Source organism: Gavialis gangeticus, unplaced genomic scaffold (genome assembly GCF_001723915.1).
Source record: "Gavialis gangeticus isolate Ggan-Ray unplaced genomic scaffold, GavGan_comp1, whole genome shotgun sequence".
Taxonomy (NCBI): Eukaryota; Metazoa; Chordata; order Crocodylia; family Gavialidae; genus Gavialis; species Gavialis gangeticus.
Window position 1 is genome coordinate 135,504,467 of NW_017729024.1, and position 13,598 is coordinate 135,518,064.

Sequence of the window (13,598 nt, forward strand, 5' to 3'; positions counted from 1 at the left end):
AGAAATTTTTTTTAACTCACCTTTATCCTACCAACCCCCTCTAAAATATACTTTTAAATGTAAATGTCATTATAGCTCATTTGAATATTCCCAAAGCCCCTGTCCTGAAGATGTTTATGTGAAAGCTTAATATTAAGGACAGCCACAGATTCAATGGTGCAAACCGTAACAGAAAGAGACTACGTATCTTTTGGGGTAAATTTTGAACTCCCATAACTGTTAGTTATTTTCCATCTAATTCCACATTTTTATACATAAATTTGGTGATGGAGGTTCTTATTTTGAATACATTTCTGAAAACGGTATTGTTTTATATATTGCATGAATGGGTCTTTAAGGAATATTAAGAAATGGAGCCTATTTGGAACACCGGGAACGAGGAGTACTCATAGCTGCTTACATCATGCTGAGTTTCATAATGGTGCGTGGGTGGGGAAGATTGGTAACATTCTTAAGCATGTCCCTGCTAGCTGGTGTGTACAGTTGTTAGAAATGACTAGACTTGACATCAGAGCTTCACTATACACATCAGTAGTCATGATCCATCTATCATGCCTAGGTTCTGAAATTTGGAATAAAGTTTCCTAAGAGATGGAATCTAGAATAAAATCTACAACTTAAGCCTGGAGGGATTTTTTGCTCCTAATATTTGGGAGAACACCTTTTTGGTTTAATTTGATATAAGAATGCTTGACACATCCTCCTTCAGCAAGGTTTTCTGACAATAAAATTAATTTAGGAAGAAGCACAAGTATACCTTCCATAACTTTAAACAAGCTTAGTTCTGGGTTAATGGAACAAAACTTTACCTAGGGGCAGAGAAATATAGAACATGCTTAATATAATGATTTAACTGGTGACATTTGGTGGGATGCTGCTGCTGTAATAATAGGAGAGACTGAGGAGTGCTGGTTTCACCACTGTTAACTTAGCCCTAAGCAAGTTCATTAAGTTTAAAAAACTGTATCCACATTTTATAACACATAATTCCATACAAAACCTTTTTTGATAGAAATATTTTATTGAAATAAATGTGGTGGTTTGCTAAAATGCTACAATGCTTTCAATGAACCTTTTAAAAATCCAGTCTCTCCTCTTCTGTTAGAAACTCTTACTCAAAAACAGAGGCTCAGGGCAGTGAAACAAACAAATCTGCATGAACAGAGAAGTTCTATATCACCATTTGCAGGGATCCTGGTTTTCCCTGACAAAAAACCCAGCAAATTCTCTGATAAACCCCCCAAAATCTGTGATTAAAATGAAAGGCCCCTCACTCACCCTCCACAGCCCTCTGGCCCTGCTGGTGCCCCTCACTCCCACCCCAGAGCCCCCGGGGGGGGCATACCCCTGAGATCTGTATATGGGGTGGGGTTGAGGCAGGCTGTATAATGTGGGCTTGGGGTCCCACCCTGCTCCCTCCCCTGGGGCCTCCGCAACCTGGCGGGTGCAACCTGGGGCTGCAGGATGCGGGGGACCATGCAAGGATCTCCTTCCCGCTGCACGCTCTACACTGCCCTGGAGATATGCCTCCTGCACGCGTGGCAGCTTTGAGGGGCGCAACCCTGCACCACCACCCCCTCTGCTGCCTCATACGCAGGGGATGTATTGTCAAATCTATATTTTCCTTTGGTAAAATGGAAAATCTGTGTTTTTTTCCGTTTCCCCATGAAAAACAAAAAATCCAGATCCCTGATCATTTGGAAGTGGCAACAACCAGGATTAGCCCGATCTTGGCAGAAGTAAGTTTCACAGTCTTCTGTACTCCAGAAAAAATATTATTTTCTCAATGCTTTTGCAATTTATGGGGTGTTCAGATCTGAGAAATCCTGGTCAGGTCACATCACTAAGAATTGTGTGTTTAGGAAACACCTATATAATATAGTTAACTAAATAAAAATTCTCAAGAATTAGCTTTAAAAACTTAACAAAAAAGTAACATAATGTAGAAAAAAAGTTTTCAAAAGGTACTGCTAAAAGACTGAGTCTAAAAGACTGAGCACCAAATGCGCACACATACAAAATGCAAGGACCAAAATCATTAAATAATAAATACAGATTGTTTGTTTATTTCATGGTAGCAGGTAGAGAAGTGACATATAATGAGATGCTGTCTTCTAACACACAAGACTGAATAAAAGGTTCTTAAGGGGGCTATAAGATATCAGAATGTTCCCATATAAACAATGAGAAAACAGCAAATGAAAAGAAAGCAAACACTGGGAAACATCACAATAGGTGATAGAATTATAAAATACTTTGGTTAAATCTTGTTTCTTCAAGAACTTGTTGCAAATGTTAACCTGGTTTCCAATAAAGGTGGCAAAAAGTAAGGATACCACTGCAAGGTACAGACAAGAAGTGACTCCAGCAGAGAGATATTCTAATGTGTTACTAACAGTATGCATGGAACAGCAGCTAAGTATAAAAATTTAATAAACAGAAGAAGATTTATATTTCTGGCAGGGACAACTGAACCTGCTATAATTAGTCACGCTAAATTATATCCTTAAATATTTTTAAAATATCCTCCTGAAGACTCTGAAAAGTGGAGAGATACTTGCTACACTGTAAATATTTTTTGTAAGCAAAGCTTGGGTATTTGAAACAACCAAAGAAAGTAAATGATGTCCTTCATCTAGCACTTTCAGGACAGCTGTACTGACATGGTACAGTAAAAGCTGTGATATCTGACACTTTACCATCCGGAATGCTCCATTAACCGGCATCTATCATAGACGGCATCTGTTGTTTACCGTAGTGGATCGATACAGCAAAAGCGAAACTGGAAGTCCCACCGTGGCACTTCCGGTTTGCTGAGTCCTACTTCTTCCTTGACGACCATGGCCCGGGGCAAAGCAGCCTGCACGGGGCCCCCCTCCCTGTCTCCCGACACACTGACACCAGGGAGTGAAAGCCCTGGTGCACTGGCAAAAACACCTCCAACCCGCTAGAAGTAAGTTCTCAGATAACCGGCATATTTGATTAACTGGCACCCCCATTCCCTATGGATGCCGGATAAAAGAGATTTTACTGTACTTAATTTAGCAGTAATTAGAGATTAAGGCAGTGGCTATACTACAGATTTCTGTAGTTTAACTGACAGATGAAGTTATCTCTGACCAAAGTTTCTGTTGACAAAAACTCCTGATATGTACTTACGGTTTTGTCTATAGTTCAAGGCTGCAATGAACAACAGCTTTGCAGACAAAAGCATGGCAGCAGAGCCCCCTAGTGGGTGTATGCTATATACTAGCAGAAGGGTTTTTTCTGTTGGCTATGCTGTAACACCTCCCCAAGTGACCAAAGTTGAGTTGGAAAAACCTGCTTGTCAGCCTAGCTGCATCCAGGTGGGGGAAGACAGTGGCAAGACTGCTGGAAGAGCTTGGTTGTTTACGTGGTATGATCTGGCCATCCCCCTACCTGACATCATTATTCCAGCAAAACTTTGTAGTGAGTGAAGACCATGCTTTTACCAGCAAAAGTGTAGTGTTATATGAATGATTTTTTATTCATGCACAGTGGTTTACTATATAGGTAGAAAGTAAAGCTTTGTTAATAGAGGTTCACCAACATTAAGAGCATTTTGTTGGCAAACTATATTAGTATTCCTATTAGGGATGTAAATATAGTTTAAAAAAAATCTGTTTAACTTACTCTAATTATACCGGTTAAACAGTTAACTGATAATGCAGCAGCTCAGATAAGGCTGCTGCTTCAGCTGGTCCCTATGGGAGGTTGGTGAAGAAGAGGAGATGGTGGCAAGCCCCAGCCAGATAACACAGCTCACCTGAAGCCCTGAAGTTGCAGGATAGGAGGGAGGGAGCACCTATGAAGAGCACCTAATTGCTTAACCAATGAGTCATTTGACGCCCACTGTTTGCCTCTTTAACCATAGGTAAGAGGGCTACTAGTCTCCCCTCCCCTTCTCTTTGCCCCTCCCTCCTGCCTGCCCTGCCACTTTCCTGGGGCACCACACGGTTTCCCTCCCCTCCCTTTTCTGCCAGACTGCGCCCTGTCCTGCACTAAATGACAACTGGTAACCTAACTGGTAATTATTGGGCTTATGGGTTAGACAATTAACTGTTTAACTTTTCACATCCCTACTTCCTATACTGATAAAGCAATCTTAGTGTAAACATAGGTGAATTGGATACCTGAAAGCACAGTGCATACTGACTTCATCGAAATGTTTCATAGCTGGTATCTAACAAATTCCCTTGTGAGTTATTTCTAGTTATTTTCATTGTCTTTTACCTGTAAATAAACAATCTTCTGAAACACATCTTCTCTCATGCTCATCTCCACATCAAAATGAGAAAGCTTTTTGTCAGCTTCTGTGCTTGCTAAGCGTACTTCCTTGTTGGATGAGACATGCTGAGGAAAATCCAACATGCTTCTTTCCACTGTTTAAATAAAAAAAGAAACAAAATCAACTGCAATAGCTATTTACAAAGCAGTACACCCACATGAATCTCTCTCAGGATATGGAAATTTCCCAGTAATGGATGAATTACTTCAGTAACTTTCTTCTTTTTAATTTTTATAAAACCTTTCAGAAACAAACTTATGTAAACAAATTCCTGAAGAAATCAGTGATTAGGACTGCCACCTAATTAAATGATTAATGATAATGTAAGGAGTGACTTAATGAAGGAATGTAATTATATATCATTAAAGCAAACAAATATTTCACAGGGGTTGTTCATTATCAAAAACTAACTGACCTGGGAAATGATCCCAGTTTAACAACAGTACACAGTCATTTTCAAATTAGTAAAAGATAATATTGACATATATGCATGTTAGTATTATAAGTAGTGGAATTTTTAAAAAGATGAAGCATGTACAAGTCTAACATGCTTAACAGCATGCATGATGGTATAAATTCTTCCTGGATACTAGAAACACCACTATTTGAATCTTTACATCATGACAATTTCCAGTTAAAATATTAAAAAATAGCCAGGTGTGAACAAGTCATTTTGCAACTAATTTAGCAAGAAATAAGACCTAAATTGACTTGTCATCACTGAGGTCTACTAGATAGCATAAGCTAAATAACACAATTTTACATGGACATGAAAAACTAAATTTGTACTGCGAAGTTACCATACTAATTACAAAAATGAATGTAGGGCCTACCCTAAGAACTTTGCTGAACTTCTCGTTTTCTACCATTTGTCTCCAATAAGGACAGCTACAGGATAAGTTTGCCTCAGACCATTGTACAGTCAGGAAGTGCTAGGCCCTATGCTTCCACTTTTTTCAAGGAGGGAACTCATCTCTATTTTATTCCAGGACTGGGCTCCTGGTTTGAGCACCCCTGTTTTTCCCAGTGATTTCAAAAGATCCAGAATTCCTATTACAGGAATCTCCCCTTTGAGATATATGCAACAATGGATGTTTGCAATGACATAGGACAGGCTTTTCACAGAACAAGTCATCTTTTAAAAAACATAGTTCTGATGCTGTTTCATATCTCCCTTAGCTGCAAATCATTAAAAGCTGATGGCTGGTTGTTGATCTTCTCTTGAGTCTCTGAGCCAACTGCATTCATATATTGATGCATTTTGATGGTTCATGTAGAACCCAAAACAGTTACGCCTGAGTTACTAACAGTCCTCTTTTATTCTCCTGACCCAGAAAAGATATTAATTCTTTCAAGTTCTAATAGGTCATAATACAGAATCACACATATTTTTCATTAAAATATTACAAGTATTCCTCACATCTTCCACTGATTCCTCCTGCCTGCTGTTATCATCTCAGGCTTTTTCCCTGTTTTGAGTTCACTTGCTGGACTCAGATCCCTGAATGGCTGAACAGAGCAACAAATCTGCATCCAAAAGCAATTAAAAAGTGGGGTATCTTATGTGTAGGGGTCTACCTAAATTGCAGGGGGGGCTTATCAATTTTGGTGGGTTGATTGCAGTGTAAAGTTCTCATTCCTCGGTCATTTTCCAGTGGCCCTGCCCCTCAGCACCAACTGGCAGAGAGGTCCCAATGGGGGATGGGGGTGGGTGGGAAGGGACAAGGGGGCGGCCTCCATCTGGTCTGCTGCCCTTTACACCGCCTTGCCAGCTGGCATCTTTCCCTCCTGGCAGCAATGACTGCTAGCTCAAGGGACTCAGCGTTTTATTTTTATTTTTTGTTGTTGTTGATTTGGAGGACAATCCTGGATTTTGCAGTGTTCACAAAATTCACAAAAACATGAGTTAGGTAGGTCCCTACATGTGTGTACTACACACATTTTAGTTCATGTTGTTGCATAGTGCCCCCTAGTGACTCCATGTTGTTATTTAAAAAGATAGCAAAGAGGGTAGACACTTGTAAGACTTGACACACAAGGACTTTGACTGTGGAAGAACTGATGATGTTCATCATGCCTTTCTAGATGCAGCGTGGGAAATTACTTAAACTGAAATCAGAACAAACCTGGTAACTCTTGATATGTCTCTAAAGCAGGACAGCAGGATTTCCTAACTAATAGGGTTTACTGTCATGAACAGATCCAGAGAAATTAGCAGAGATGGATTTCCTTTCTGAAATTGCTATTTTCTGTAGCCAAGGCGGCCATAGATCCAGCTGACAGCTGGGGACTGCTCTTTTTGCATGATTTCTAAAACTCTCTGGTAATAAACAAAATAATTAAAAGGAAGGAATTAGATCCCTCATACGCACCTGCATATTCCACTTCTATATCTGCCAAAGCCTGGATTGTGTTTCCATATGTTACTTTTTCCGTATCAAGCATTGCAACATGGTCATACACTTGTTTTGTTTTCCTGATCAGTTCTTCTGTCCTTGTTCTAATTTGCTCTGGTGACAGATCCCACTTCAAAAGGTTTTGGCCCACTGTTACATATGAAGAGGCCTTGCTTTGGGTAGTAATTTCTGTTCCTAAAGTCATTCTCAGCAAAAGCCTTTGGCCACCAGCTCTGAAATTATAAATGAATTTTGGAAATTAAAGATCTAATTCAAGTGAAAAATATATTGAGGATATTTAAAAAAGTATATAATCTATTTTAAGACAGTATTATCCCTTGTGTAGCATGACTCTAAACCAGGGGTGGGCCAAATACAGCCCACTAGGGTAGGCACCCACCAATAAATTATATCCAGCCTGGCCCGCTGCTGCCCCTGCTACGGTTCACATAGAGCCAAGCCCTGCTCACTCCTACTGCGGCAGTGTGCTGTGCTCCTACCCTTGCCTGTGGGAGGGCCCAGGCCCTGGACAGAGTGTACAGCTTCCAGGTGAGGTTGCTACTGCTGCAGTCACCCAGGGAACTGCTTGGCTCCCCTGGCCTTCAGCAGCTCCTCCTCTTGTCCCTGCTACAACGCTCCAGGCAGCAGGTAGGGAAATAGATGCAGGTGGGGGCTGGAGCTGCAGTTGGGTGGGAGTGTGGGGCCCACACTGGGGCTGGGGTGGGCGACATGCTGGGAGTGCGGGAGCCTGGGCTGGGGGAAGCACGGGACCCCATGGCTCACATGCAGTTCCTGGGATTCAGCCAGACCACGCACCGCCCGAGGGAGTCCCGTGTGAGGGAGCTGGCGGCCTGGCTCTGGTCCCTGCTGCCATGTGCAGCTCCTGGTGATGGGGAGTCTCATGTGATGAAACCTAGCTGACTCGACCCCACTCCTTGCTGTCCCAGCCTAGTCCTAGTAGCTGCACGTGGGAGAAGGAAGTAGGACCAGGCCATCACATGTGGTCCAACCGAGTCCTGGGAGCTACATGTGAGCTGCGGAGAGCCCTGCAAAATGGAGCCGGTGACTTAGCTCTGCTCCCTGCTGCCACGTGCAGCTTTCACGACTTGTCTGGAGCTGCTGGGAGGCTCTGCTTGCTATGGGCCATAAGTGTCCCAAGGGGCATTGCGGGGTGGGGGGGGGTATGTGTGTGTGTGTGGAGGGAACCCACAAGCAGACCCCACCATAGCCACACACCCCCACCCTCAAGGGGCGAAGTGACCCGTGCAGCCCTCGACAGCTCATGAAAACTCGTTAAATGGCCCTCCAGACAAAATAATTACCCACCCCCGCTCTAACCAGTTGCACTGAAATAAATCTGAAATAAGTAAGTCTTCCCCATTTACAGAGTTGACCAAATGCCCTCAAATATGCTCTTAGACATGTAGATAAAACCTTTTGGTTTCAACAAAAACAAACAGAACAGTTTTCTTAGAGGATCACACTGTTACTTGAAACATTAATTACTGAAATTCCATGGAACCAGACACAAGTATTTGGCATTTGAGACAAGAAAAAGAGAACATACAGACAAATGTAAGTTTTTAAGACCGCTGGTTGCATGCAACACTAACAATGGCAAAAATCATTTCACGTGGAAGTGCTCATCAAAATGAATAGGTTTATACTTATACTGAATGTCTGCTGCATTGGAGCCCATGAGGGGAAATTACCTCACAGCCTCCTACTTCACAGTTTACTCCTTTAAATGTTGCATCTCTTATGTGATTAATTCATATGGTAGTTTTGCTATTACTAGAAAAGGAACAAAGATTTCTCATTTCTATAAATAACCATTGTGTTCAATGAATTTAATTACATTTAATTAACTAGATACAATTTAATTAACTGTATATCAGCCTTGGATATGCTGATCCCTACAGCACTGGGATTGACAACTGCCTTTTTGCTCATCATTGTGTCAAGGTACACACATGGTCATGATTCAGGGCTTACTGGAAGAGGAGGAACTTCCAACACTGTAGGGAAAGGTGGTGCTTGTGTTTTTTTTGATTCACCAAAATACAGAGGAAACAAAGCACTACCCCTTGAATTAACTTATTGACCTGCCTCTACTCCTGCTCCTCCCAAGAACGTCAGCCTTTTTCCTCTTTCATTGTATTTCACATACTTGGTTTGGCATACCCTACAATTCCTTCCATGCATACTATTTTCTTTATAGTTTTCTGGATATCACTGTCCTTTCCCACTATTTTGGTCTAAGTCCCAATCCTTTTGTTTGAGTCTATCCATTCAGTTTTTTAATATTTTTTTGGAGCTTGTTCCATTTTCCCCCACCACTGCATTCAGGCATACAAAAAGACCCTGTATCACAGAAAGCCTTCTAACTGAAGACAATGAGAAAAACCTCCCCCAAGAGACATGTCAGCCCTAATGCATCATTTGGCCAAGGACAGTACAATATTTACTTGACTGCACAACAACCCTGAATGTAAGATGATCACCCAACAATTACATTCTAAGCATGGACAGATTAAAAATTTGTTATAATTTTCTATGTATATAATCTAATTATTGGAAGGCTAACTTTAATTCATACCCTCAGCACAGCCAGGGGGCAGGCAGCGAGCAGGCAGTTGGGAGGTCAAGCAGCTTTCCACCTGCTGTTACATGCCCCTACCCCCTCTACCTTTCCCCCAACCCCTCCTCACCACAGCCTCAGGTCCCTCCTGGACCCCTGCTCCCCCTCCTTCCCCTTACCTGTGCTTTGTACAGCCAGGCTCCATCCCTGATTTAGCCTGGGGCACTGACCATGGCCCTAGCCCTGGCCCTGGCCCTGGCCAGCGCTTACAGCAGCTGTGCATCACTGCTATGGGCTGTGCTGGGGCTGTGCTCAGTGCTCCAGGCTACAGCATGGACAGAGCCTGACGGTGTGGAGCAAAGGTAAGTGGTGGGGAGTGAGGCAGACGGGGAGCACAGACTGCACGGGGAGGTTGTGGGGGATAGCAGAACACAGAGGCAATGGTAGAGAAGGTGGGAGGAGGGGACCAGGCAGCAGCTGCAGCTTTGGCCAGACCATGGGTAGGGGCTGGAGTCAGAGCTGCATCGTCTCCCCCTTGCCCCCATGATTTTAAGGCTTGGGGCTTCCTTCCCCACAACAAACAGGGGAAATAAAGTCATCTTAGAATAGAGTAAATATGGTATATTGAGGGGAGGAATTTAAAGAGATACAAGATATGCCATACCACATGGGATGGTCCAAAGGGGAAGTGATACTTAAGATAGGCTGAAACCAGACCACTGGAGCAGTTACTACCTGCCTTTTTGTTGGGAGAAAAAGGGAGAGGTTCATCTCTCCTGCGCTTTTTACCATAGTCCAGTTGGGTCAGACCCTCTTTTATTAATTCCTTCTCCTTTCCTTTGTTCTGCCAGCTGTTACTCCTTCCCCTCCCAATTTCTTCTTCTTCTTTGGCCCTCCAGTTTTTGTTATATTCTTTCTTTCTCTTTCTGTGTCTCTTTTTCATTCAGAACATGTCATAGTTTCATAGTGCTTAGGGTTGGAAGGGACCTAAACAGATCATCAGGTCCGACCCCCTGCCCTGGGCAGGAACGAGTGCGGGGTCAGAACACCTCAGCCAAATATCTGTCCAGCCTCCTCTTGAAGACCCCCAAGGTAGGAGAGAGCACCACCTCCCTTGGGCATCCATTCCAGAGCTTGGCAGCCCTAACTGTAAAGTAGTGTCTCCTGATGTCCAGCCTGAACCTTCTCTCTAACAAATTGTGGCCATTATTCCTAGTAACCCTGGGTGGTGCCCAGGGGAACAGAGCCTCTCCCAATTCCCGCTGGTCCACCCCGGTGAGTTTGTAAACGGCCTCCAGATCCCCTCAGACTTCTCTTGTGGAAGCTGAATAGATTCAGGCCCTTCAGCCTCTTTTCGTAGGGCCTGACTTTCTGCCCCTTGACCATGTGAGTGGCCTTCCTCTGGACCCTCTCAATGCTAGCCACATCGCTCTTGAAGTGCAGCGCCCAGAACTGGACACAGTACTCCAACTGTGGCCTGACCAACGCCTTGTAGAGGGGAAGGATCACCTCCCTGGACCTGCCTGCGATGCATCTGTAGATGCACAACAAGGTGCAGCTAGCTTTACTGACCACTTCCTTGCATTGGCGACTCATGTTTATCCTGGTGTCAACAATGACTTCAAGATCCCTTTCTGCCACCATGTTGACAAGAAAGGTGTTCCCCAGCCTGTAGTTGTGTTGCTGGTTTCTTCTCCCTAGATGCAGCGCCTTGCACTTGTCTGCACTGAATTCCATCCTATTCTCATCCGCCCACCTCTGCAACCTGTCCAGATCTAGCTGGATTCTGTCCCTCCCCTCCAGTGTGCCCGCCTTGCTCCACATCATGGTGTCATCAGTGAATTTGGACAGCGTGCTTTCACCACCCACATCCAGATTGCTGATAAAGATGTTGAACAGTACAGGTCCCAGGACAGAGCCCTGGGAGACTCCACTGCCCACATCCCGCCAGGTCGAAAATGACCCATGCACCACCACTCTCTGAGTGCGACCATCTAGCCAATTTGCCACCCATCTGACTGTAGGCATCAATGCCGCAGTCACCTAGTTTTTTTGAGAGAATGTGGTGGGAAACAGTGTCAAACGCCTTCTTAAAGTCCAGGAAGATGACATCCACCCAGACACCCTCAGAGACTTTGTGACCTGATCATAAAAGGAAACCAGGTTAGTCAGGCGGGATCTGTCCTCAATGAACCCATGTTGGTTGCCCCTGAGCACTACCTCCCCTGCTGGGCCCTTGTAGATGTGCTCCTTGATAATTTTCTTAAAGGTCTTCCCAAGGACTGAGGTGAGACTAACTGGCCTATAGTTACCTGGGTCCTCCTTTCTCCCCTTCTTGTAAATGGGGACCACATTGGCCCTTTTCCAATCCTCTGGTACCTGGCCAAAGGCCCACAAGCTCTCATACAGCCATGCCAGGGGCCCCGCTATGACCCCCGCCAATTCCCTCAGCATCCTTGGGTGAAGAGCATCTGGACCTACTGATTTAAACATGTCCATTCACTCCAACAATTCCCTAACTAGGTCATTCCTGACCCTAGGCATGGCGGTGCCTTCCCTGGGCCCATCCGTAATCTTAGCGGGGGAAATGTCCCGGTCCTTGTTCAGGAGTATGGAGGCAAAGAATTTGTTAGAGAGGTCAGCTTTTTCATTAGCTGCAATCACCATATTGCCAAGCCTGGCCTGTAGGTGCCCCATGTTCCCCAGGGCCACCTTCTTACTCCCTGTGTATTTGAAAGAGGACTTTTTGTTATCCCTAATTCTGGTCGCTAGCCCTAGCTCCATCTCTGCCTTGGCCTTCCTAACAGCCTCCCTGCAGTCCCAAGCAATGGAGGTGTAATCCTCCTTGGTGATAGCCCCTTGCTTTCACTGTTTGTACACCTCCTTTTTTGCCCTCAGGCATTCCTGGATGCTTTTGCTGAGCCATGGGAGCTTTTTAGCACTCGTGTCCCCCTTGGTGCGCATTGGGACTAACTCCCTTTGAACTTGGAGGATCGTCTCCTTGAGGAACAACCTCCCATCTTGAACTCCCATCTCATCAAAGCTCTGAGACCCCAATGTCTCTCCTACTAATCTTGTTAGCTCATTGAAGTCAGCCCTCCTGAAGTCAAGGACTTTTGCCTTACTGCTTGCTTTCACCACCCTGTGCTGGATAGTAAATTCCAGCAGGCGATGATCACTGTTGCCCAGGTGATTGAGTATCTGCAGACCCCTCGCCAGATTGTCGCCTGTGGCAAGGACCAAGTCTAGCAAGGCATTTCCCCTGGTGGGACTATGCACTTCCTGGGTTAGGTGGAGGTCCCGTATCCCAGCTAAGAACCTACGTGAGCGGTCGGACCTGGCTGACTGCTCCTCCCAGCAGATGTCTGGGTAGTTTAGGTCACCCATGACAACCACATTCCTTGCCTTTACAGCCTCTGTGAGCCAACCTGAGAATTCTAGGTCCAGCTCATCCCCCGGTGAGGCGGTCTGTAGTAGATGCCCACTATCAAGTTGCTTTCCCCACGAGCCCCTTGCATTCTAACCCAGAGTGCCTCAGTTAGCCCTTCTTCTGAACCCGTCCTGATCATTGTACTCTTTGACACAGAGCGCAACACACTGCTCTGTCCCGCCTGTACAGCCTGTAGCCCTTGATGTCCACGGCCCAGTTGCGAGTAGAATCCCACCAGGTTTCTGTGAGCCCCACTAGGTCTGGGTTTTTGCTAGCTAGCAAAAACTAGCTAAAAAAAAAGGTCCAGAAGTGAAGAATCACAACAGCCCCAGCAACAAGAGAAAATGAGCAGCAGGGCGCAAAAGCCCCCATGGCTCACCAAAAGCATCCAGGAATGTCTTCTAGCTAAAAGGGAGGTGTACACCCAGTGGAAGGGAGGGGCCATCACCAGGGAGGACTATACTGCGGTTGCTCAGGGATGCAGGGGGGCGGTCAGGAAGGCCAAGGCGGAGATGGAACTGGGATTTTCTTCCTGGATCAAGAACAAGAAGTCCTTTTTTAAATACATAGGGGGCAAAAAGAAGGTACTGGGTAATGTAGGGCGCCTGCAAGACACACTGGGAAATTTGGTTGTCACACCAGACAACAAAGCTGATCTATTTAACCACTTCTTTGCCTCCATTTTCCTAAGCAGGGACCGGATCAGCCCCCCCACTGGCCCCCCCTCAGGCCCCAGGGGAGGCTCACCTAGGCCAAGGGTAAGTGAGGATCTAGTCAGGGAACTTCTGGAGGGACTGGATGTATTTAAATCAGCTGGTCCAGATGATCTCCACCCCAGAGTGCTGAGGGAATTAGCTGAGGTCATTGCGGGACCCCTGGCAC

At 45.0% G+C, this 13,598-nt stretch overlaps 1 protein-coding gene and 1 long non-coding RNA gene across 2 annotated transcripts in view; one reads left to right on the plus strand and one right to left on the minus strand.

The window, feature by feature from the left end:
- NLN (neurolysin) overlaps positions 1-13,598 on the minus strand; it is a 75,953-nt gene that overhangs the window by 60,728 nt on the left and 1,627 nt on the right. Inside the window, exons 2-3 of the mRNA XM_019517779.1 lie at positions 6,682-6,938; positions 4,255-4,403 (exon numbers count right to left, since the gene is read on the minus strand). Coding sequence (XP_019373324.1) covers positions 4,255-4,403; positions 6,682-6,910 — 378 coding nt within the window. The 5' untranslated portion in view covers positions 6,911-6,938. The remainder of the gene's footprint in view (positions 1-4,254; positions 4,404-6,681; positions 6,939-13,598) is intronic.
- LOC109297768 overlaps positions 1-13,598 on the plus strand; it is a 240,968-nt gene that overhangs the window by 40,925 nt on the left and 186,445 nt on the right. The window lies entirely within an intron of this gene.